The following is a 23,905-nucleotide window of genomic DNA, read 5'->3' on the forward strand; positions in this document are numbered from 1 at the left end:
CTTTAAACCTCCTTCCCCTTCTCCATGTCAGTTCCAAAGCAGTCATATTTAATTTTTTTAATGTGACTCATACCTACTTTGAGTTCTCTTCATCTTATTTTGTGTACACAGAATAAGGCTACTTTCACACTTCACTGGCCAGCTTGTGGTCAAAATATTTTTGTGATCTATTTAAATATGTCCTGAGATTTATGACAAATTTGTTCTTGTGTAACATTCCCCACCCTGCTAGTTTCTCTTCCTTAACCTTCTTCGTTAGTCTTTCATGCTGTGGAATGTTTCAATCAATTTCCAAGAAGTACTACCTGTCAGATGTATGGCCAAGCTGAAGTCTCTTGTTGAAAGAGATTACACAGGTTCCTGGGCTTCAGTATCCTATAAAAGTCAAGTGAATATTGCAGAAGTTGCTGTGGTTTGTTTCATTTTACTTTAGGATTAGCACATGAACACCATCTAACATGGATTTTAATTGGAGCTCAATTTTATTGTTCATTTCCAACGTGGTTGGTTGAAGTTAGAAAACTGCCATGAAGAAGAAGGTTGTGGGTGATTTCTTAAACTTACTCATGGGTGATCATATAATGTGCCCTTATCAAGTGTGTTTGTGCCCTGGAGCTGGTTCTTTAGCTCTTCCTTCCAGCTGATCCCTCTGCACTGTGCCTTAGAGAAAGTTAATGCTGATTGTCTCTTTGGCCATGCTGAGTATTAAACCAGGCTCTGCTGAAGCAGACTGTGAACCTTGTCTACCTCTGACTGCTATTTTTTTTTTTTCTATTTGCTTTTATTCTCTCTCCTTTTACGGCTGTTTTGTGTTGGTGACTGCAGTCACTTGTTTTTCTTGTCCTGCTCTGACCCTTCCAACTGATTAATTCCTCGTGATGCAGTTTGATGGTGTGACCTTGTGCTTTTCTATAAATGTGCCCATGATATCATTTCAGTCAAGTTCATGAATATTCCAGCCTTCCCTTTTGTGGCTGATGTCACTCAGCCTTTAACTCATGAAGTATGTTAATATAATGTACTCTTTATGGCATATATTTTCCCTTTTTTAAAGCAGTCTTCAGATGCATTGTCAAAAAGATGTATTACCACCTCCATCTTTGAGGATTAGATTTCTCCTCTGTATGGGGCTCTCGGTATTGCTGCACTGTGTCTTGCAGAACTCCTAAATGATGATTCAGCCGGTCATGGAGGACAGCATTAGAGTTGGGAGCAGGTTTGTGTGCCACATTTGAGATAAACATACCAGTGCTCTCAAGTACATGAAACTGGAAGGGATACAGTTCTTAGAGAACTGCCTGATCATGATGAAGAAACAACAATTATTCTCCTCTGGACTTGTCTTTCTGTGTGTTTTCCTAGAGTAAGCAATTGAGGTTCAATGCTTAGGGTTTTTTGCAGGCAGTGCAAGTTTGTTGCTGTTAGGGCCTTTAGTACAGACAGTAACTTGACTTTCTATTCCAAGTGCTGTGTCATAGCACGGTTTTGAATAACTCACCCCTTTCCTTTTGGGACAAGGTGTAATTTCCAAGAGTAGTTGTGTCATGCTGCTGTTCTGGGCTCCCTTGGACTGCGTTCTGGTCACTCAGCTCCCTTGCCTGTCTTACTCGTGGAAAAGTCTTTTAACCTGCTTTTTGATTAGGTCAGTAAGGATAAGTAGAATATGACATTGATTGCTCTGCTGAGTGGAGTGTGTGATCTCAGCTCCAAGGGCATGAAGATATGCCAGGGCAGAGGTTTTTCTCTGGAACTGCATTCTGGTTTAAGGTCTGTTTGGAATGGTAGAAAGTGGACATGTGCAATAAAACCAAACTAGTAATTCAGATACAGTTCAGAGGCTTTGAAAACTTTCTCAAGTCTCCACCCAAGAAACTTCCTCTGAGATCACTGCACACAAGAAGAAGATATGAAAGTACTAGGTTTAAACTGAATTACTGCAGAAGATTCATCTTCTGTGAGGTTTTTGATGTTCAAAAAGATTTAAAATTCAGTGTGGTATATAAACATATTAGGGAAAATAACTTGCTTCAAACTTGTATCTGTAAGACTGCTTGAGTGTAATGACTGCTGGGGATTTTCAGTGAAGGAAGAAAATTGGCTTCCAACAAATGCAGCTGCAATCCTGATGTGAAATGAGCTTTTGATGCAAAAGTTACAAGGCTGAGGACCTGTGTGTGTGTAGGGGAGAATTTCCATTTTGAAATGAGAATGGTTTAAGTTTGCAAAAAGCAAGAGGAACCTTTTCTGTTTTAGAAGAATTACCCAGGAATAGACAGTGCCAAGAAGCCTCTGAAATCTGGGGACTTTTTTGGTATGGTTCAAGGGAGAGAGCAACAGGAAGGTCACTCAGTGCTGGAGGACAGTCCTCTGGTGTGGATTTTGAGTGTTTTTGGAATCTGTGTGGGATTTACCACAATTCAAGTGATCAAGTGTATAAGTTTTTACTGTGCATTTTGAAGCAAAATATTCAAGAATTTTTTGTTGAATAAAAAAAATTATTTATGGCAGAAGTTAGTACAGTTGCTTTTGGGTGAGTCTAAAGAAAATCAGGACTAAATGAAACTAAATTTCTTTCAAATCTTGCTAGTTTCTTCATATCCAGATGTTTGGAGTTGTCCAACTTTCTATGCAAGCAAAGATGAAAAAATGAGTTATTTTAACATGCTTTTCTTTAGGTCCTGGAGTCTTTGATTTTCTTTGTTTTTGAATAATTCTCTAACTTGACTGACTTTTTATATAAATTAATCATGTGTAGCAGAAGGAGCTGATTTCACATTTGCTCTTGAGATCAAGATTGAAAGCGTCAATTTGGAGTGAAAAACACTGCTTGTATTTGAGCAATGCAGGATGAAGTTAGGACTCATGTTGTTTTGATATCAGGAGGTGCTGCAGCCTTTTTCTGTAGGTGATTTGCTGTTGTCATGGTTATAGTTCCTCTGCACTGTTCCCAGTGTTAGAGATCCCACCACAGATTTTGAGGTTGCTTTGCCACGTGAACACATCTGCTGTGTTGTGTATCTGACTTTCAGGAAAATACTTTGATCAGCCATCACCTGTCTGGTTTAAAAATGCAATTAAATAGTTCAAGTAAATATTTGCATTAGCTGGGAAATAAGGTGGTACCCTGGAGATTAGGTTTGTTGTAATAATGAAATGATAGAGAACAAAATGAAGCTCCTGAACAGGAATTCTTTACTCTGACATGCAGTAGAAGGTAAAAAAGGGATTAAATAAAATTTCTAGTGTAAGTCATCAACTGGATAATTAGTAGATAGGTCCCTTTGTGTTAAGCTGAATTTTACTATGTCAAAAGATGTATCTTGCTGACAGGGTGTTTTTAAAAACCTGGAGTGGCTAAAATGCTCTGACTTCAACAATAAAATGGTAGAGATGTGAGGAGCTTGTCTCAGCCCAAACCTTTTGGAGTCTGAGCTGCAGCACCCTGTGTGGAACAGAAGCCTGAGTAGTTTTCCATTAGTTGTTCTTGCTGCAGTACTGGTGTGACACACTTCATCCGCCCAACAGCCTTTTTTAAGAATCTTGAACTTGCACTAGTTAAAAAATAACTTGGTTCATTCAGTGCTCTGTGAAATGATTGTATCATCAATCCGGATGTTTGCTTAACAGCATTTCCACTTTAACTGTCTTCCTATGCTTTTGAGAAAATAGCAAATGCATCCTCAATTCTTAAATGCAACTGTTTCTGCTTGCTTCCAGTACTGTGAGCAGCCAGCAGTGTGCTGATAACTCAGTTATTAATGTGGCAACCTTTTAAACTTCAACCAAGTGACTAAGTACTCAAGTACTCAAATTAGATGTAGAAACTGATAAAGTGATGTAAACTAAAACAATTTCAACAACTACTTTGTCAAGTGTAACTGAAACATTTTACAGCTAGTCTTCGTAGTGGTTTTTTTTTTTTTTTTTAAATCCAAAAGAATATCCTTTCTTATAGGCATTATAAAGGAGAATGATTGAGGAAACAAAAAAAAACCAGAGTACTTTGGAAACTGGGAAAGGAGAAAGGATCAACTCACTGAACTTTTTTTGCAGATGTTTGTACAAATTTGTCTTTCTTTGACCAAAGACCATTGCTTCCAGCTGCATGAAATGCAGTGTACTCATCTGAACTGTACTTATGTTTAATTCAGCTGTGCTTTATTAATGCAAGGTATACAGGGTGATTTCACAAGGGTTATCTTCATTCTGTCAAACACGTTTCTTCTGTAGTAGGGAAACACCCTCTGGTTTTAATTTGAGAATAGCACTAAAGTTTTTTCACATGAATTATTTTGCAGCATTACCAAAGGAAGCCTGGACTTAATTTTTTTTCCCCCCTAGTCATACCACCAATTTGACAGCTCTCTGAGGGGACAAGGTTTAGGAAGGCCCCATGTATGAGTTGAGGCTTCCTGTGCAGCAGTTATCAAGTGAGTAGGGTGTGAGGTGTGAAGGACAATGACAATTGTAGAATAGCTGAATGCAGACACTCTTCTCTTAGTATAGTGCCTATTCCCAGTTCATTCTTTGTAAATGTCAACCCTTAATAATTTCAGTTTTCCCCTAAAAAAGAAGGGACATATCTTGGTATTTTGGAGGGTAGCAGAAGTGGGCACTCTTAGTCAGTAGATTTTTTTGAACATGAAGTATCTCCAGCACAAAAGTGTTTTCATGATGTGTTTCAGTGGGATAAAACATTGAGCTATATTTTGGAGGCCTGTTGAAAATTTTTAACATTCACTATTTGCAGTACCCTAGTGTTCCAGGTATCATTGCACAGTGTGCCTTGATCAGAAATATCAAAGTGTTGAAATTCTACTTACAGATTTTTTTTTTTGTTTGTAACTATTTCATTTTCAAAAGGACACAATGTCCTAGTGCAATAGGAGAACAACATCCTGTGCCTGTCAGTGGAAGGAGAAGTGGTAGATCTTTAGGTCTGCATTAGAACCAAGGCCTGGCTCAGTGTGTCCCTTCTGCTTGCCTGGGGTCCCTGGTGCCTGCTGTAGGTCCAGTCTCTCCTCCTTCCACCTTACCCAGGAGGGATGCATGTAGCAGGGGGCTGCAATACCACACTGGGTAACATTTCTAGCTCCCTGCTGTAGAAACTACCTTCCCTCAGCCAAGCCTGAGTAGTAAAACCAGAAAGCATATGGCTTGTGTGGTCCTTTTTCTCATGCAAGGGGTAGACTAGTTTGTCGCAACTCAAAAATCCTGTTTATGATTGCTTGGGCCTCTGAAGGTTTTACAAATGCAGAGTTCAAAAAAACCTTTAAGACCAGAGGTTGAGCAATTCAGCTCTACATACTGTCCTTCTGGGAAAGGGTTTTGCATATTCCCAGTGTTCTTCAGGTGTGGCTTTTGATACTGTATGAGACTTTTTTTTCCTTTGTCTAGTTATATTTTAACTATCTCAGCTTTCAGTTCTGTTTTACGTTGATCAGCGTATGCTTTGCTTGTCTTCTAGACTAATTCACATGACCAGTAAAGAGCAGGAGGACTCTGTGGTCTTGACAGTATTGGAACAAGAATAATGTGGTATAAATTGCTTAGCAGGACTGAAAGTTTTCTGAACTTCAGCTAATGCTGGGTTACTCCATTTGAGCCAGTGTGCTGAAAATTGTCCCTTTTAAAAGATGTGTTACAAGGGTATTTCAGTTTGAACTGGTAGGTTAAAATAAGTTACATGCAGTAGTGTTATGATATACAAATAGTATGAAAGATCTTATAACACATATGACAGGTGCTTGTGGCTTAACTGTCATGTCCTATTTTGTAGAGCTTCAAGGTTACTTGTAACTGCTGAGAGTGGCAGAAATCAGATGTGTTTGAAGCATAGTCAACACAGAGTCTCACTGAAATTCTTCTTAGTGCACAGAACCAAAATTGATTCAGAGGCTGAGACTCCTGATGTGCTCCAAACCCCTCAAATATAAACTTGGTGTGGGGGCTTTTTTCACTTCTCTCCTTTCAGCATTTAGTTAAGAGTTTACTTTTGCGTAGTAGCTTGCCTAGCAGGTTGGGGTGTTGTTTTTGGTGGTTTTTTTGTGGGTTTTTTTTTTTTTGGTGTTTTTTTTTTTTTTTTTTTTTTTTTTTTTTTTTTTTTTTTTTTTTTTTGAGAATCTTATTCTTCATACTGTTTTTAAGGATACATTCCTGCATCAAAATATGGACTTGAAGGTTTCAGGGAATTCAGAGTGTACTGTCCTGAAGTGCAATGCATAGGCTATTGTGTTAAACATTTAATATTATTTTAGTTGTGTAACTCTTGTAACTTGAGCTGGTGTTACTATAGAACAAAAAAAAAATTAGTTGAATTTCCAAGGCTCGTTAAAATTGCATGTCCCAGAGCAATAAGCTTGCTTTTTTCAATTTTGAAAAGCTCACATAGTTGGCACAGTAAGGTGTGTTTTCAGGGCATGCAAGTGTACAGTTGGGTGGGTAAATGGTCCTTAAGCTTGTTAAATAGAAGTACTTTGTCAGGTAAGTATGAGTGCAATAATGGAATTTATTATGAACAGAAATACTTAACTTTGCAGTGGAGTGTGTTTCACTTTCAGACTCACCTCAGACTTATAACTAAAGTGTATATATGCTCCATGTTGAAAAATAGTATTCTCTGGTATGGATATTCTAAAAGAACTGAATTCTTTCTGCTCTCCTGGGGAGAGGACACCTCGTGGAGAATTCAAATAACCATAAGAAGAAATGAGAATTTTCTGTTACTGAGCCTAAGGTCCCTTAACAGCAGAAAGCATGGACCCTGAGTATTAGGTGGTAATTAATAATCTTGAATGGCTTCAGTATACTGGAAAGAACTCTATTGATTCCCATCTTTTGAGGCACCAATAAACTCCTGGACATCCAAACTGTCTGGTTGTTTTCCTATCCTTCGGACAGAACCCTGGTTTAAATTCGTCTTTTTACCTCTGTTCTCTGGTGGTTGAGCTCTGCAGGAGGTGTCCTCTCCCTGCGACAGTGGGCAGCAGAAAAAATTCGGTTTTAAGAGAAATGGGTCCTCAAGTGTGTGGGGTGCCTGCATGTCAATAATAATGTTTTTGTTGCATCTTGTAGTGATGCAGTCTGATTCAAAAACAATTAGATTAAACTTTAGGCTGTGGTTATTCTGGTAAATGTTATTCTCTGTTTGATGGGGGAAGGAGGAGTCCTTTGTAATGCCTACTTGCAATACCTGAAGTGTGTATCCACTTCTTAAATCTTAACAACTAAAGAGCTGGATTCCCACCTTTAGCTTGAGTAAAGTGTAACACAAATTGGTTTAGATGGCCTGCAGACACTGGTAGTGGACACAAGCCATGTGTGCTGGTGTAAATACAGCCACTGTAGAAAACGGTGAACTGTTGGATATTGTCAGGGAATTTTGTGTACCTGTCAGGATAAAATGTTTCTACTAGGAGGAACAAGGGTGTTACCACTCCAAATCAGGAGGAGTTAACACTGAATGAGTTAATGTTAGTGACCTTGCAGGGTAGTGTTGATGTGTTTATTCTGACTAGTGTCAGGAGACAAAGATTTGTTTGTGGCTGCTTACAGGGCACATACACAATTCATTTATATATTAAAAGGCCTTTCTGTACTTTTTTCACTGTGTTCTGCCATTGGAGGCCTTGACATGGAAACATGTTGCTGAATAGTAATCATCGTGAGGACTGAAGTAATACTGTTCCAAATGCTAAGTAATGGTAACAAATCTATTGAGGTTTAAAAAAATACATGTATTGTATGACTTTTTGAAAGTCATGTTTTGTTCAAACTACCTCAATGCTTTTGGAGATTATTTTTAAAATTAGAAGTTCAAAACTTTTAAGATCAGACTTTGCTTATAGATCATTAGCTACTTAAGTAGGGTAAAATACAAATCTCCTAATGGTTCCTGGTTTTGCCAATATATAATTTGATACAGTTGGAACCAGCTGCAGATGAATTTCACATAGGCTTGATATGCAAGAATATTGATTGAGAGAGGGTTTCAGTGTTGGACTTGTGGATCCCAGTTGCTCCCCAGATCCCTTAGTCACTGGGGTGGAGGGGAGAGATCCCTGAATGGACTAGGATAGAAATGCAGTTTGTACAGATTCTTCTGACTTGCCACAGTTCCTTTCACTGGCACACAGCCACCCCTCAAATGGATATGGACTTGAGAGCTAATCACAAAGCCTTTTCTTTGTGATCACTGATTTTTAAGGACAGATAACTGTTGTCTTTCCAGAGCCATCTGGTGTGTAAGGGAAGGGTGGATGAGCAAATCCTAGCAAGCCTCATCCTGGATCTTTTTGCCATCATCTTCTCCAGCTGCTTTCTGAGACTGTGATTCATCTGTCCCTATAGTACTGCCTGAATGCAGAATCATGCTAAATACACATATGTACTAGAATAAGGTGTCAGCTTTGTAAAAGGAATCAGGTAGGTTACACCTTCCAGATCTTCACAAAAGTGTCTGTGTGCAAGCAAGCATCCTTGCCCTATGAGAGTTGGATGCTTTGCTGTAAGGCTTGCAACAAGCTGCGTTTTTGAAGATTTCCAGATCCTCTGATTATATTCCTGGTTAATCACCAGTATTAGTTTGCTCTTATGTTGTAATATATTTGCAGGTTATGCAACAGCCTTAGGGAATTGAACTACAAGTTGTAATCTTAGTTTTTACTCTTAAACATACTTGGCAATAAATCTTAAATTTATTGCGACAGTTACTGTATGTGCTGGCTTTTGTCCATGAGCTTTGTGTGGCCACTCAAAGTACTGCAGACTGATTCTGTCCTTGGAATGGCTTTTATTGAGCTGAGGCAGACTGTCCTTTGAGAGGTGTCCTCTCCACGCAGCCCTGGTTTGGAGCTTTTTTCCCCTGGAGAGGGACAGACCACTTGTCACAGGGGTGGGGAGCTTTGGCAGATGGGACACAGTGGTTGCTGCTGGGGCTTGTGGAGATGCTTCCCAGCAGGAGCAGACTTCACATCCTGGCTCTGGTCCTGGGAATGGCCTGTCTATGTATTGTGCTGCCAAGGAGTCTTTCCATGTACCTGGCAGTTTGCTGTATTTGCTGTTAGAAGTGCTGAGTCCTGCTTCCTCCACTGGGGGGAAAAAAAAAGGCAGTGAAGTGGAAGGAAACATCCCAGGGGCTGCTGGGTGGGCAGCACTGTTCTATTTCCTTCACACTGAAATTATTGTTGCATAATGCCAGTGCCAAGTGAATGTTCTATTAATAATACTGATTGCTTGAAGTTTCAAAGTCCTCAAGACTTTGTTGGAACCCATTAGAGTGTTTTGTTGTGCTGTGTGTTTGTTGTGCATTTGTAGAATTTAATTTTGACCTATGTACTACATGCTGGGAATTTTTTTGGTTTTCTGCTGCACACAGTCTGCTTCCTAGGAATGCTTGACCTGTGCTGCAAGGCCCAGGAAACCAGCGTTCAACCCTTATTGCTGCTGCCCTTTGTGGCAAATAAGAACCCTATGAGCTCATATTTTACATGAGTTTTGTGCCTTGCTCTATGGTAAAATTTCTGAATCTGACACAATTAACAGTGAAGCTTTTGAATATTTGTGCTGCTGTTTGGGTGAAAAGAAAACTGCTGCCAGGAGGATAAGATGAATATAGTGGGTACTGCATGAAGTACCCAAATCCTTGCTTCTCTGAGTTCAAGGAACTAGCAATCTCTTCATTCTGTCCCTTGTCATGTTGCAGAGGCCACCAGTGTTGTGTCACATACTAAAAGCAGAATATCAGTGTAAACTCCAAGAGGTAATTTGAGGTTTGGGGGAGTTTTTGAGTGGGTAACAGCTGCAGCTTGAAACTCATCTCTGAAACAAGGTGCTTGCAGCAGCTGCTTATGATTTCTCTCCCCCCTAACAGCATCCTGGCCTGGCAGAATGTACTTGTGACTAAAAAAAAAAAAAAAAAAATCTATGTGTTTAATGAGGGTGAAACTTGGCAACTGTCTCCCAGAAAAGCACTGCCAGGAGTTGTGAACCACTTTTCAGATGGCTTAATGCTGTTAATGATCAGTTGTTCCTTTCCAGATAGTAACCTCCTTTGTGTGAAACACATTGCCCCTTACATTAAGAAAATCTGCTCTGTTCTGTGAAGACAACATATATAGTGTTACATCAGCCCAAGACTGTCCTTAGTCAGCAGGTTTGATTTCCAGAACATGATTAGGAGGATTGCTGCACAATAAATATTATGAGGGATCCTAACTGGTGTTTCAGTTTAGACTCTGTGGATTCTTTTAAATGGGCAAGGAAGAGGGAGCTGGGTAAAAGTATGCTCTTGCCTAAGCAAGGGAACAAGCTAGAAAAACAGATGGTGCTAAAAATAGTTTATTACTAAGGTCTAAATATGGCTCTGTGATTTCTCCTCTCCCCCCCCCCCCCCCTTATAAATAATGCAGCTATAAATTCTCCTAGGTATCAATAAGTATTGAATTAACTCCAAACTGCTGAGTGTTACAGAACCTTTTGGCAGCTTTCCAAGCTTGGTGTTGCCCTTCATTCACAGGATCAACATTTAATTCCTTAACAGGGGAAACCTGAAGAATTCATCCTCTTTGAATGGCAACATAGACACAGGGAGCTTGAATGAGTGGCTCCAGGCTCAGGCATCCCATTGCAATGGAAGGGGAGCTGTGCTTGATGAGTTTCTGCTAGGTTGCAGCCAGGATGAATCTCCTCCTTTCTTTTCTGCAACGCATGAACAATCAAAGGCTCCTTTTTTATCTATTGTTGCCATGGAGGGCGTCCATTTAAAGTTCAAATTCCAGCAGGCTTGGGAAGAAGGAAAGGAGATAGGAGTAGGCTGGGCTGGGAGATGATAGGCAAGCATCAAAAGTGAGCTGAAGACAAGCCAGCACTTTGTCCTGTGACAAGACAGACCAGGCTGGGGGTACTGGGTTTTGAATGGATGCCTGGAAGTTTTTTGGAGCAGTGAATGAAACGCTGCTGAGGTAGCAGGCACAGAGAGCATCTGGCGTTTTGCTTTCTTTGCCTCGGCAGAGTGGCTCACAATGTGAAATTAGGCCCAAAATGGCATTTAATGAAGTGAGCCCTTGTGCTGGAGGTTCCCTGTGCTCTGACAGTGAGGGAGTATAAGCCCTGAGGAGAGGGAAGAAAAGGAAATCTCATTAAGGATGGAGGTTTTCCCCCCTCTTTTGTGAATGGATTCTGTAACAAATGTCTTGCAGATCCCCAGAGCTGCTCATCACTCTGTTGCTTTGCCATACCTGCAGTCAGCTCTGTGTGGATGTTTATGGTACTTTCCTGTAAGCAACGTGCTGAGAAGAAGAGGAGGCAGCTCAATATCTGCTGCAGAGTCGCTTTTCCTTTCTTGCAAGTTCCTGTATGTACAATAAGTATTTGTTGCTGAAAGAGCTAATGAGTACCAGACCAGCTGCATTTGACATTATGAGAAAAGAAAGAGGCCATCTATTGACTCCCATGCCAGGTTTCAGCCAGCTGTGGATATTTCTTTTTTAATTATTACATATCCCATCAGCAAATTGGATTATGCTAAAATTATTGGTGATGTTGTTTGGAAAACAATGCTGTACTGAATTAAGAGCTATGGTTCAGTGTTAACTATAGGGTACTTACAGTTAATGTGCCTAAGCTGCACCAGAGGGTTTAAAGAGAGGTGAGAGCACTTTTCTCAGGTTTTACCATCTGGGTTTTGGCAGGTGGTAGAGGATTGTTATTTTTTTTTTCCTGTGCTCTAAATTGCAAGAGATGACGGCTAGCAGAAGTGTTGAGTAGTGTTTCATCATTGATATGGGAACTTTTTCCAGGTTTTTTGGCAACAAATGAAATCCCAGTGTAATTTCTAAACTTTATTAGAAGAAGTTGTACATCTTTAAGTTTAACTCAGGGTAATTCAGGGAGAGGGCTCTTTAAATATTCAGTATTTTTGTTATAACATGTTAATCAAATTAATAGATTAGTACATTTTTGTGGTACTTGAATGTAAGGACTTAACTGTGAAACTAGACTTTGTTCTTCCATACTCTGTTATCTGCTGTGAAACTTGCCTTGCTTTTTGACAGTTGCTCTGTGATTAGATGCATCATATCTAAAAGAGACCTTAAACCAAGCTGATTCATCTGAGGCTTTTCTCTGCAGAGAAGTTGCTTAAAATCACTTGGAAAAGTCTTAAACTTAACTGTCACTTGGTCTTTTGTTAGACTTGCATTGCACTGATCAGTTCCTGCTGCATGTAAGCACTTAAACAGGTGTGATAAAAGCAGTACAGGTATCTCAAACCTGTGAAAATGAACTGATGGGAATTTTTCTACGTCACTTAGTGATGTCAACTTTTTTAGGATGGAAAATATTGACTTGTTTACATGTTTTTTCAAGTACATAAAAACGAAAGGGAAGTTTGTTCTGTTCTTAAGTTGCTGTTAGATGCAACTTCTAATGGACTATAGTTAATAAAGAGATGTTTTCTGCATAAGTGATGGTTTAGTCTTAAGGTGAGCTGCAGATAATCTAATAGCTCATCTGTTTCTGTATTTGAAAGTACTCATTTATTTTTATTCTGGTGACATGTGCTTTGCAATAAAACTGAAGCATTAGCAGAAAAGGAGTTTTAAATAAATGAGACTTCTGATGAGTTTCCTGATTTCAGTTTTCATTGTATTGGTTACCATGTGACTGACACTCAAAAGGCTTTTATGGTATGCTGGGAAGTTTGCAAGCTGGGGTAGCATAAACAGATCCTCATCTTTAAAACAAAGCACATGTAGTAACTGAATGTACACTTTTTTTGAATGTTACAGCTTTTTTCATGCAAACTCTGGGTTTACTACACAATAGAGGAAAACTGAGGCCATACAGTGAGAGGTTGAGCTCAGTTTTAGTGTTACCTCAATGTTTTGGGAATATGAGTGTCGACTCTGCCTTACACAAGTTGTGTATACTTTGCTTCTCCTCTGACTTGGCATGATGTGTTTTAAAACATGTATTACACTGAAGGATAAAGGACCACATATATGGTTTCCTCACTTTTTAAAAAAAAAAACCAAAACATACTGAGCATCAACTGCTGACATGTCATGACCAATAAACAAACTTGTCTGAATTTTATTTATCAAATAGAAGTTTTACTACAAGTTGACTAAGTATTAAAAATATATAGCAGTTTTGTCACTTAATATCAAGATCACTTCCTGAACCACATTATTTCAAAAAAGTTCAAATAGTCCAAAATCAGATATTGAGCTAGCAAAATGCAATCATTCCACCATTCTCCTTCAATCTCTGGTACTAATTCTTAAACGAACTCATTGTGTTCAATTTAACTTGTCCCTGGAAATAATTAGTGGTAAAGGTCCCCCTACAGTTTGAATTAATACTCCTGGAAGAATTTACCCTTAAATTGTGGGTTTTGCATTGAGCTGAGCAAAAGATTCATAGCAGCAGCTGTGCTTTGTCTGTGTGTCTGTGCCCGTGTGTCCCTCTGTGCACTGGCATAGCAACATCTTAGGGCGTTTTGTGTGTACAGAAATACTTTTGGACAAGTATTTCTGTAGTGGAAAATTGGTTTGAAGAAGGGGGAACTGTTCCCAAGCTGATGGGGTAGTTTTCCCTTTTTTTTCCCCATCCCCCTCCCCTGGCAGAAGTGAACTTTATGGCCCAATTATAGAATCCCTTAAAATGCTAGTTATGATGGAGTTCCAGCATAACGCAATAATATAGGTGAGTCTGACATCTGTCAGTAACTAATGAGGGCAGCATTGGAATCAGGATTTGGGGTTCACTTCTCTAATTTCTCCTAAGTTTGACCCATCACATCAGCTTAATATTGGACCTGAGGAGAAAAATGAAATGAAAAGAGAACATGCAGGAATTTGAAGAGAAGTTGGTACGTGGATGTACAATCGGTGCATGTGTGATTCAGTTGTTAAAGTAATTGTTTGCAGCTCATAGCAAAGTCATGAAGGAATAAGACCTTGGCTAAACTTCTCAGGAATAGAACTTTTCTGTAAAAATAGATGACACATAAATGGCAGGAAATGAAGCCAATATGGTCGTGTTTTGAAGCCACAAGGGTCAAATCCTGTCCTGTGTTACTCCAGTGCATAATCAGTCAACTTAAACCTTGTTACTTGAGAGCAGAGTTTGGCATGGCAAAGCAAACTTTGAAATGTCACTTTTTATTTGGAGTTTTGTGGAAGCACAGGTAGAGCTTTTTCTCTTCTTGTCTAAATGTGCCTAGTTAGAAACTGAGAAACTTATTAAAACTCCTGGATTTGGAGGTAACTTTTTTGTTTATGTTGTTTCAGAGCTGACTGTAGTCTGTTAATTCTTCTGTCAGAGGAATAATACATCAGAAGGCTTTGACTACCCAGGGTGGTCTTTGTTTTTGGATCCTGAAAGCTGAACACTGAGAGATGGTACTGCAAGCAATCATAGTCTTGTTAAGCAGTTTTCTTGTGCTGCTCCTTTTGTGCCTGTGTTTCTGTTTGGGGATGTGTGTGTAGCTCATGTTAATGATGTGTGCGTGCCTTCTTATTTCCCAGTCTAAAATGTGGAAAAATAGATGCATCTGTATTAATTAGATTTGATTGAATTAAGTCTTCATAAAATTATTTTGTCAGATTACTACAGAAGATGGTAATATACAGTTTGTTTCTTGCTTCTGCAGCTTGTTTTCTTTCTGAAAGGAAAGGTAATAGTTCTTGAATAGGAAAAGGGGGAACAACTCTGGCAAAGCATGAATCACTTCTGCTGGGAGAGAGCATGTGCTTGCATTGTTTCCCTCTGTGTCCTTCTCCTACAAAACCAGATGTGTTTATCATCCCTGTATGCACACAAGTGCTGCAGCTGTTTGTTCATCACACCATTGCTCATTAGTGCTGTTGGCTGATTGGATTTGCCAGACCAAAGCCTCTTGAGCTTATGCAGCTCAAGCACAGTAGAAGCCCAATTTCATGTTGTCCAGCTCTTCAGTCTGTCCATAAGGTAAATAAATTCACTGTCCATAAGAGAGATGTGCTTAGGGTCAAGCAGCGAGTAGTAAAATAATCTGGGTAAAGGTGTGCAAAGACAGTGGTTTATCTTGAGGCAGAATTTCTGTGGTTTGCAGAGACCCCTGACTGTAGCTGTTGCTGAAGCAAGACCAGAGCAAGAACTCATCATCCAGACCCTTTCCCTGCTCTTTCAGTGCCCTTTGGAATAACTATTTTTTCTGTGGTGCTTCTTTGCTCTGTTTTAATGCGTGGGTGCATTTCAGATGAACATTGCTGCTGTATCCAGGAATTGTCCTATTTGGCTTAAACCTCCTCCTCCTCCCTGGCCCAAGCCTTGTGCTGTATTGTGCAGCTGAACAAAGCAATGCCACTGTGTTCCACTTTGGCACTGTACTGGTTATTGGACACTTCAGAAGAGTTAAATCCTCTGTGTGAGCCCCGTCTGTTGTAGCTAATGGCATAATTCATAGCATCTGTAAGTGCCTGCTGGACTGGTCCTAAGAATAGCTGAAACTTTCTCTGCTTAATTACATACAGGTGAAACAGGCCTGATGTTTGTAGAGTGTAATCCACATTCTTACAATAAAAGCTTGCATGATTTAGACTTACTCAGACAGGGAAGGTAAAAGGTTGCAGTTTGCAAATCCACTGAATTAGAAAATCTAGGAGGCTAACATCTTGATTAAAATTCCATACTGTAATCTTTTCAAAAAGTGGTTTAATGTTGGTTTGGGCTTTATAAAAGGGAAAATTGCTGTGTGTGTTCACCCTCTACATGTTAGCAGTGGTGTTGAGTCATATTCTTGACTGTATTACACTAAGTACTGCATTAACTTGCTTAGCTTTCAATTTGTCTCTAAAAGCATTCAAAACTTAACCCCTGAGATCATGGTCCTGAACCTGTAGAAGCTGCTAAACCCCAGCACTGAGTTTCCTGCACTAAATTGCCCCATCCGACCAAAATTTAATTTTTAAAGGAATAACTACAAAATTACAGTAGTGGTTTGGCTGCTTAAATTCAGTTTTTAAACACGTCTAGGCTGACAAACTTTTCTTTAATCTGCTTAAATTCCTTCGTTTCTTGTGTTACTTAATGTTGGGACTTCCCTGAGTGCATGTAAGCCCCGAGAGGGGTGAGCTGATAGCTCTGAGGGGGGCTGGGGATGCTCTCAGGTGTTCAGATCATCTTTGCAAACCACTAAAAGGAAAAGGTGCTTTGTTGGAGAGGATATTTAGTTTGGGTGTGAAATTTACTATTGTATGTGCAGAGCCCATGATGGATGACTTCTAAGTCTGAGTTTGGGGCAGGAGGCAGTAGGGATTTGGGTTGAACTCAGTTAATGCTGTTTGTAATCCCTGATGTATTTGGGATCTCCAGCTTGGCTGTTTGCATTGTGGTGTGACAGCAGTGATGTTAACTGGCTCCTGCAATTTCCTGGCTAGGTGAGTAGGCTGCTTTACAGCTCCGAGGGCTGCAGTGCCAGAGTTCTGAGTTCCTCACCAGTGCTGGGGACCCTGTGTGGGTGCAGTGATATTCAGTCAGGGAACTGCACCCCAATTTCCCCTCCTGTCCCCCAGTGTTTGTGCATTTTGTCATTTTTCACTTGGAGACTTTAACTGTTCCAGTGGTTTCTTTCAGTTATTTTACATAATGAGCAGCCTTGTATTCTGGTATATCTGGGCATAATTAGATAAATTTCAGTATCTCACTTAAGTATTGTTTCTTTAAGTCATACTATTTTTTTCAATTAGTAGCACTAAATAAGAAGCCAAATTAAATAATAGGTTCTCACAGCTTATAAACAAAACTTGTAAGGATACTGTGGCACCATTTAGAATATGAACATAAATATCTAGGCCAATAAATAGATCAACTTTCATGGTAGACTACACCAGAAAACTGCACACTTAAATCTAGAGCAGTCTGGCTAGTGGGAGATGAAAGCCTGTTACATCATGATGCTGTTTAGCATCTGATGTGAAATGAGTTGATGGCAGTTTCCTTCTCTCCCTGGGCACCTACATCGAAAAAAATTGAAATCATCTTTGAAGATACAGCAGAGACAAAGCACTGAACAATTGTCATTTCAAGTTGTAGCCATATTGCTGTCAGCTTGTATTGATTTTTAACTGGGTCTTTGGCATTGCAAGTAGAGTTTTACCTTATTTGACTACAAGAATTGCAGCAGTAATTCTGTCTCTGCTGGAAGGAGTGGTTGTTATAGTTCAGTGTCTGATTACATGGCAGAATGTTAGAGGCTGTTTGCTCTCTCTCATTCATATCCAGTATTCCAGGTCTTTTCTGATTACTAGCTATAGATGATAACATAAACATTGCCTTTTTAATATATAAAAGTACGTGTCAAATTTCCAGGAAAATGAGGGATAACTGCAGAGCTAAAAAAAAGAGAAAAACATCTTTGGTTCCCTAGTCAATTTGAACAGAGACTTGATTTTGCCCATGAAGGTGTCAGAAATTTTCTTGGGATTTGATGGTTTCCACATAATGCACAAATAGAAATGGTTTTGTTCACTACTTGTTTTTTAACCTGATGCAAGAAAAAAAATTATGGGTCTTTTGATTTACTTCAAATGCATAACTTAAAAATCTGCGGTGGTTTTGGACCCGAAATGTTTTCCTAGACACTTGAATTGTAAAGCGTAATTTATTTCTGTACCTTTTATTTTCTTGTTTGAACAGGAAGAGATTCTTTCCCACTTAGGGGTTTAACTTCTAGTGCATTAGCAAGCCTCAAGCATATAACATTATTCAGGATACTATATTGTTTTCCTCCTGTCAGCACCACTTTGTACCAGTGAAGCAGCATTTCTACTCAGCTGCAAGTTTCTTGAAAGCAAAAGTTATCTGCAAACACTGGACACAAAATGCTCAGTGCAATTCAAGACAGAAAAGTCAGAGTGAAATGTCAAGAGATTTACTCTTCAGAAAGATTAATAGTTTGTTACATAAATACAGCATTTTTTCTTACTTTTTTTCCCTTTATGCATAGTAGGAGATGCAGGGATTAGGACTGTGGTGGGATATTTTTTAATCTGTACAACAAGTTGACATTTCTAATTGTTTACAGTAGACACTGTACATATCTCCAACTTGAATTGTCACAGGTGAAGGTACTAATGTAATTAGGTGCCTGAAGGGAAAATTCAGTTTGCAGGAGGGAGGGACACCCTGCACATCTGTGTGTGGCTGGGTGTGATGTCAGCCAGGTGAGGGTTTGTTCTGTGTGATTGAGAGCTGCTCAGCACCAGGCTTTTGTGTCAGTTCTTACAAAGGTCTTCCTTAAGGCTCCCTCTTAGCTTCACTGAATGGAATCTCTTTAAAAAAAAAAAAAACAAAAAAAAAAAACCACCACCAACAAATTTGTACCATGGTTGGGTTTTGTTGTTGCTGAGACTCAGCTGTGGCCTCTTTGGGGACAGGTTGCTCTGAGACACAAATGCACTGTGCTGTTGGTGGTGCTTCTGAACTTTAGCTATGAGTTACCATCAGTAAAAGCATTTTTTGAGCCAGTCTCACTAATCTACAGGAAACCTAATTCAAGAAAGTGAAGTAAGGACCTATGAAGCTCTCAGAGGGAGAAGTGCAGCCCATCTAACTTGCCCCATCTCCATCAACTGGCTAGATAGGGAAGGAACAAAAAAGCCACATGTTGCTCCATGCTTGGGTTCTGCTACTTCAGTGTTTTGCTCTTGGGTTAGATGCTGATAGTCTGGGAAGTTCCAGAATCTCCTCATCATGAGGACACTGCACCATCTCTGTATTTCGTATTGCTGGTAGAGAGACCTTAACAGCCAAGAAATCCTGTGTGCCAGTCTTAAAGCAGCATCTCCTGTGCCACTGCAGGCAGAAGTCTCAGGATGGGACAGGAAGCAAGCCAAATTACTAGTCTGATGAATTCCCTCTCTGCCTAAGCCTGTGCCTTCAGGGAGCAGCCCATCAGAGATAACTGGTGCTGAGGAAGCAATAGGATGGGCTGAGGGCTCATGGTGGTTTCAGGCTTCCTCTGCTCCTCAGAGTGTGCCAGCTGCTGCAGCTGCACCTCTTCAGAGCAGCTGGATCTTCACCCCCACTCAAAGCCGAGGGCTGGACTTGGAGAATGATGGGGGCTTGGGGGAGAAGCATGAGAACTGCTGCTCCCATTATGCACTAGGTTTTCATGCACGTAAATGTCTTATTTTTTCCCTTGACTACTGTAGCAAATGCTCTAGTTTTGTTAGTAAAACAAAAACAACCTTTTTATTGCTTCTTATATTTGGAAAGTGATGTATTATGGGTTTCTGAAGTGAAGGTTTAATAAAGAGTACAGACATTAGCTTCCTTTCAAGCTGCTCCGGGCCTTTCTTGTTTGCTTTGTATGGCAAGGGTCTAGAGAGATTTCTTTTATTTCCTTCTTCACCATTGTTTTTGGTACAAAGTTGGGGTTTTTTCCTTAATATTCAGACATTTTATCGCCTCACTTCTTTTAAAACTCTGAGGGGTTTTTTTCCCCCCTTTTTTTCCATCACACAAAAGAATACTTCTAGCTGATTGAGTTCTATCCATTGCCAACTGTGGACTCTTTTGTCTTGCTAGTCCAGCATCCTTTATAAAATGAGGACCATTGAGCAAGTACTCGCAGGCTCCCCACTGAGCACAATTGTTCTTGAAAGGTGTGGTACTGTACCAGTGTAACATGGAAAGCTGCAGTTCAGAGAGCCTGAATGCATTGCAATTTCTACCTTTTGCTTTGTGAAAGGAGCTGGATTGTGCTGCGAGATAATAAATCCACCTATTTTTAGTTTGGTGAGGTTGTGACAAGTGGGGGAACAAAGAACCAGTTGAATGCACTTGCTGTTGTGTTGAAACCGGCTAAAAGTTCCCATTCAAGTGGTTTCAGCACAGTACAGCTAACAGGCAATTTTCCATTTATGTACACAAACCTTCTAGAAAGACAGCTGTGTGGTTGGATTAATTTCTAGCAGTAAATTGAATAAAAGATATTTTGAAGGGGGACTCAGGAATTCCTTTCTAAGACACTGAAAGCAGAACTTTCAAAGCTTCTCTTTATTTGGTTCCTTTCCCTCCCAGTTCCTACTATAAGTTTAAAGAACTGAAATTATTGTCCCCTATATGGAGATAGAGCACATCTTGTGTTTTGCAAAGCAGCGAGATAGATTTAGGATTAAAATATACTTTAATGTTTTTTACTTCAAAAATATACTGGTTTGCTTTTAAGTAAATATGAGAGAAATTTGTACCTGTTAGTCATAGAAAGTAACTCAAATGTTCTCAAATGTTTCTATTTGAATAAAATGTAAGTGAGCTATATGGAAGCATTTTGTAACCAGGAATGTATATTATACCAAATCTGTTTTCACAGGGGAGTAAAATTTGAAAATAGACATCTTTTTGATCATGCAAGGTGATTTATCGTGTTGGTGTTAGTCACATGCAAAACTGGATATGGGCTTTAACCATGGCTAACAAAGAGTTTGAATTCCTCCTGACAGAACTATGACTAGCAGTAATTCTTTTTCTGAGGGCTCATCTTCGGATGCAGGCCTTGGAGTTACATAAATCAGCTCCTAGACGAGGTCTTGTTTGTCTGCTCAAACAAACTGGATTATCCCGTATGGCTCTTTCTGCCCAGAAATGTATGACTTGTTAACTAATCATCTAATGTGTGTTGTGAGATATGAAAGCTGTTTGAGCAGGGGAAGAGCAAAACAAACATCTGATCAATGGAGAAATGTGTTTCATTGGTGTGTTAAATGTGGTGCAGGCTCAGGGAATGCTGCTGCAGTGTCCCTGGGGTACCAGTGATGGGGCCACCACCCATCCCATCCCACCCTCAGCCTGCCTGTGCTGTGACTGAGCTCCAAACCTTGGGTGCTCTGCTTTTTACCTTTACCTGAACTTTCCTTCCAGTGAGCTTTCCATGCAGATTTGATGTAGGTATGTCCAAGGAACTCTGTGACCTTGCAGCATGGCAGTGGAATTCTCTACAAGGTGTTCCACATGTAACATCAACTTAAGGGATCAGGCTAACCCCCTCACCCTGGTGAACTTTCCTCTTTTAACCAGCTGTGTACTGACAAGGCTAATTCAAATTTCTTCTGAATTTGTGGAGTTTTGTTTAAAAATACCCAAAGGTGCTGGTAAGGCCCCTTATGTGGGTGCTCTTGTGCATTGATGGAGCAGGAACCATTACACTGTTGTCTGGAAGAGCATCTGGAATACAGCATACTAGGAATGTTGCAATGTTCCCATTTCAAATAAACAAATATGAAATACTTAAGAAATGACAAATTGGGGGAGGAAGCTGGAAATGGGTGTGAAAGTTGGTCCTGTTCCCTGTGGATCTCCTTGTAATACACTGATTGCTGTCTGTGAGGCTGGAGTCACTTAACCAGCGAGAGACTGGAAATGAGTGTGACATTATTCTGTCTTGCACCACTTCTTAGAGGAGCCCTGGCTGTTTCACCTTCCTCTCACTGAGTGCTTGCATGAGGCACAATTTGGAAGTTTCTCACTTTTTAAAATATACATTCTGCTTTCTGTATATTTGGTTTATTATTAAATGCTCTCCTTGGATTCTAGCCAAGGATCCCTTACCAGCTCCTCATGGAGCTGGTAACTCTGGTACAGAGGTAGCACATTTACTAATGTGCTAAAACTCTAAAAGAGTGTTTATTTTCTTTTGCCATTGTACTAATAAAGATGAGTGCCCCTCTAGTTTTAATATCCTTTGAATTTAAACAGAATTGCTCCTGAGTTCTTGTTCAGACAGTACCCAGCGGAAAGACTTAACTAAGGAAGATGCTCCCAGTAGAGGCTTGGGTTTCTTCTGTTTGAGATTATTCAAATGTGCCAGTTGTCCTGGCAGTCTCACCGAGGTGACGCCTGAGGGCTCATTGTCTGCAGGGGAAGTTAATTGTTGACCAGGCTGCAGGGCAGCTGTCTGACCTAAATGCTGGTGTCACCAAATGCTCTGCTCTGGGTTTACCAGAAACCCAATACAGCAAACTGGGTGGGTGTCTCTCTTTCCCCATGTAGTTGACCAAGGGTGGATTGTTGGCTCTTCCTGCATAAGAAAAGGGGACTGTTTTTCTCACAGATGGGAATCTAGGCAAAATATCCATGCAAAGCCTGTGTATTAAGTAAATACCATTCTTCCTCTTTCTTCATGCCTCTCATTTCGAGGATTACTTTAAACACGTGGCACTCTTGAGTACGTACACTCAAACCATTGAAGAATTTCAAGAATTTATTCTGTTCCTCCTGTCCAGTCATGTTTAATACAGTCATGGTTTCTCTCTTTTAATTGCAGACTTTAAAAAATTCCAAAAGTCTTTGCTCCCTCGACTATGAAGATGATGATGATGACACGCAAATGAAGACAATTGTGTCATCCCCATGTGACTCAAATGATCTTATGAACATCATCACCCCTGGCTCCAGCCCGATGAAAGAGCAGCTGGATGAAGGGAGGCAGCACGGGTCGTGCCAACGTAGCTTCAAAACAAGGGATTATAAGAAAGCAGACGCGGTGTGCGAAAGCGACGAGGACACGAGCGATTGTGAGAGCACTGAAGAAGGAATCTTCCCTCTAGACTGTGGGGACCTGGACCTAGAGCAGATCGAAAACAACTGAGACTCCGAGTTGTGTGCTAGAATCAGAATTGTTCTAAATTAAAGTGATAGAGGATTACCTTTGCCATGCATAATCCATGTCCCTGAATCTCTGTATTGCCTATCTTTGGGCCTGTGTTAGAAGAAATGTTTCAGGTGGGGGAAAAACGTGAACCATTGTTACCTGTTTAGTCTATTGGTCAATATGTGGATGACAACAACAACAACAACAACAACAAAAAAATAGGTGGTTAAATGTTATTTTGAACATTAAGGAATAATTTTGATTAAAAATTTCCTAACAAATATTTTGCATTTTTATGGCTTTTACAGTTCTGGAGAAAAGGCATCTCTATTTTGAAACGAATTTTCAGAAGGGCATTCTATAAAACTAAATCTGTCTACAGTGATTCTGGTGCGGGTCTATGTTGCTTTTGTTAAAGAGCTTAATGTGAAAAGTGAATTGCATAATGAAATTGGTAATAAACCTTCAGATAGAACTCTTAAATATCTGGTTGACAACTGGTCCAAAATATTTAACTGCCATCTTTGACAGTGTCTGGTTAAAAAACAACTTCATAACATGTACAAATGTTCTTTTCATACATTCAGGACTTTTTTGATCAAAATATGGTAGTGACCTTAAAGGTTAACATTTTTCATTATTTTACTACTTGAATTGTTTTCTAGCCTGAAGCAATGCTAATTTAGGTGGGCCAAAACTGCAAGTAGCTGCCCACCTACTTGGTCATTATGTTTTCTGTGTTTCAAAAGAATGTACAACAAGAGCACTTGAACTTTTAGACAGGGACTTTGTAATGATCAATTCCCCAGGAGGTGATCCCTTCAGCAATACTAGAAGGAAAATAGTCCTTGAATTAAATAAAATGACATTTTGCTTTGCACTTGTGTCTGTTCATGGATTTTACTGGTGAAAAATGTGGTAGATTCTGTAATGGGGTATTTATGTGTGGAATTTGGTGGAGGGGAAGGGCAGATTTCTGGTCATCTGAAACAGAAGTGACATCAGGTTTGTCTGGAGCTCTGTGAAATAACTCATGCTGGATCCCAAAGGTGTCTCAATGATTACATACACTGGAATAATCTCAAATGTCATACTGCACTCATTGCAGACTATTGCAACACATAATTTTTTTTTTTTTTTTGGTTCAGCTGCAATGAGGAACTTCCTCAACAAGGGGGAAATTAATTTCAAAATGGTTAAATGGGATAGGAGAAGGAAACTCAGATAATGGCACTTGAGTCCATCATGTTAGTGTGCTTAAATGAG

General features: G+C 39.8%; 1 protein-coding gene across 2 annotated transcripts in view; it reads left to right on the forward strand.

The window, feature by feature from the left end:
• FAM53A (family with sequence similarity 53 member A) overlaps positions 1–23,519 on the forward strand; it is a 70,582-nt gene extending 47,063 nt beyond the window's left edge. For both annotated transcript variants that reach the window (XM_041402701.1, XM_041402702.1), the window contains exon 5: positions 22,313–23,519. In XM_041402701.1, coding sequence (XP_041258635.1) covers positions 22,313–22,636 — 324 coding nt within the window. In that variant the 3' untranslated portion in view covers positions 22,637–23,519. The remainder of the gene's footprint in view (positions 1–22,312) is intronic.
• The last annotated feature ends 386 nt before the right edge of the window (positions 23,520–23,905 follow it).

Source organism: Onychostruthus taczanowskii, unplaced genomic scaffold (genome assembly GCF_017590055.1).
Source record: "Onychostruthus taczanowskii isolate IOZ18803 unplaced genomic scaffold, ASM1759005v1 scaffold2, whole genome shotgun sequence".
Taxonomy (NCBI): Eukaryota; Metazoa; Chordata; class Aves; order Passeriformes; family Passeridae; genus Onychostruthus; species Onychostruthus taczanowskii.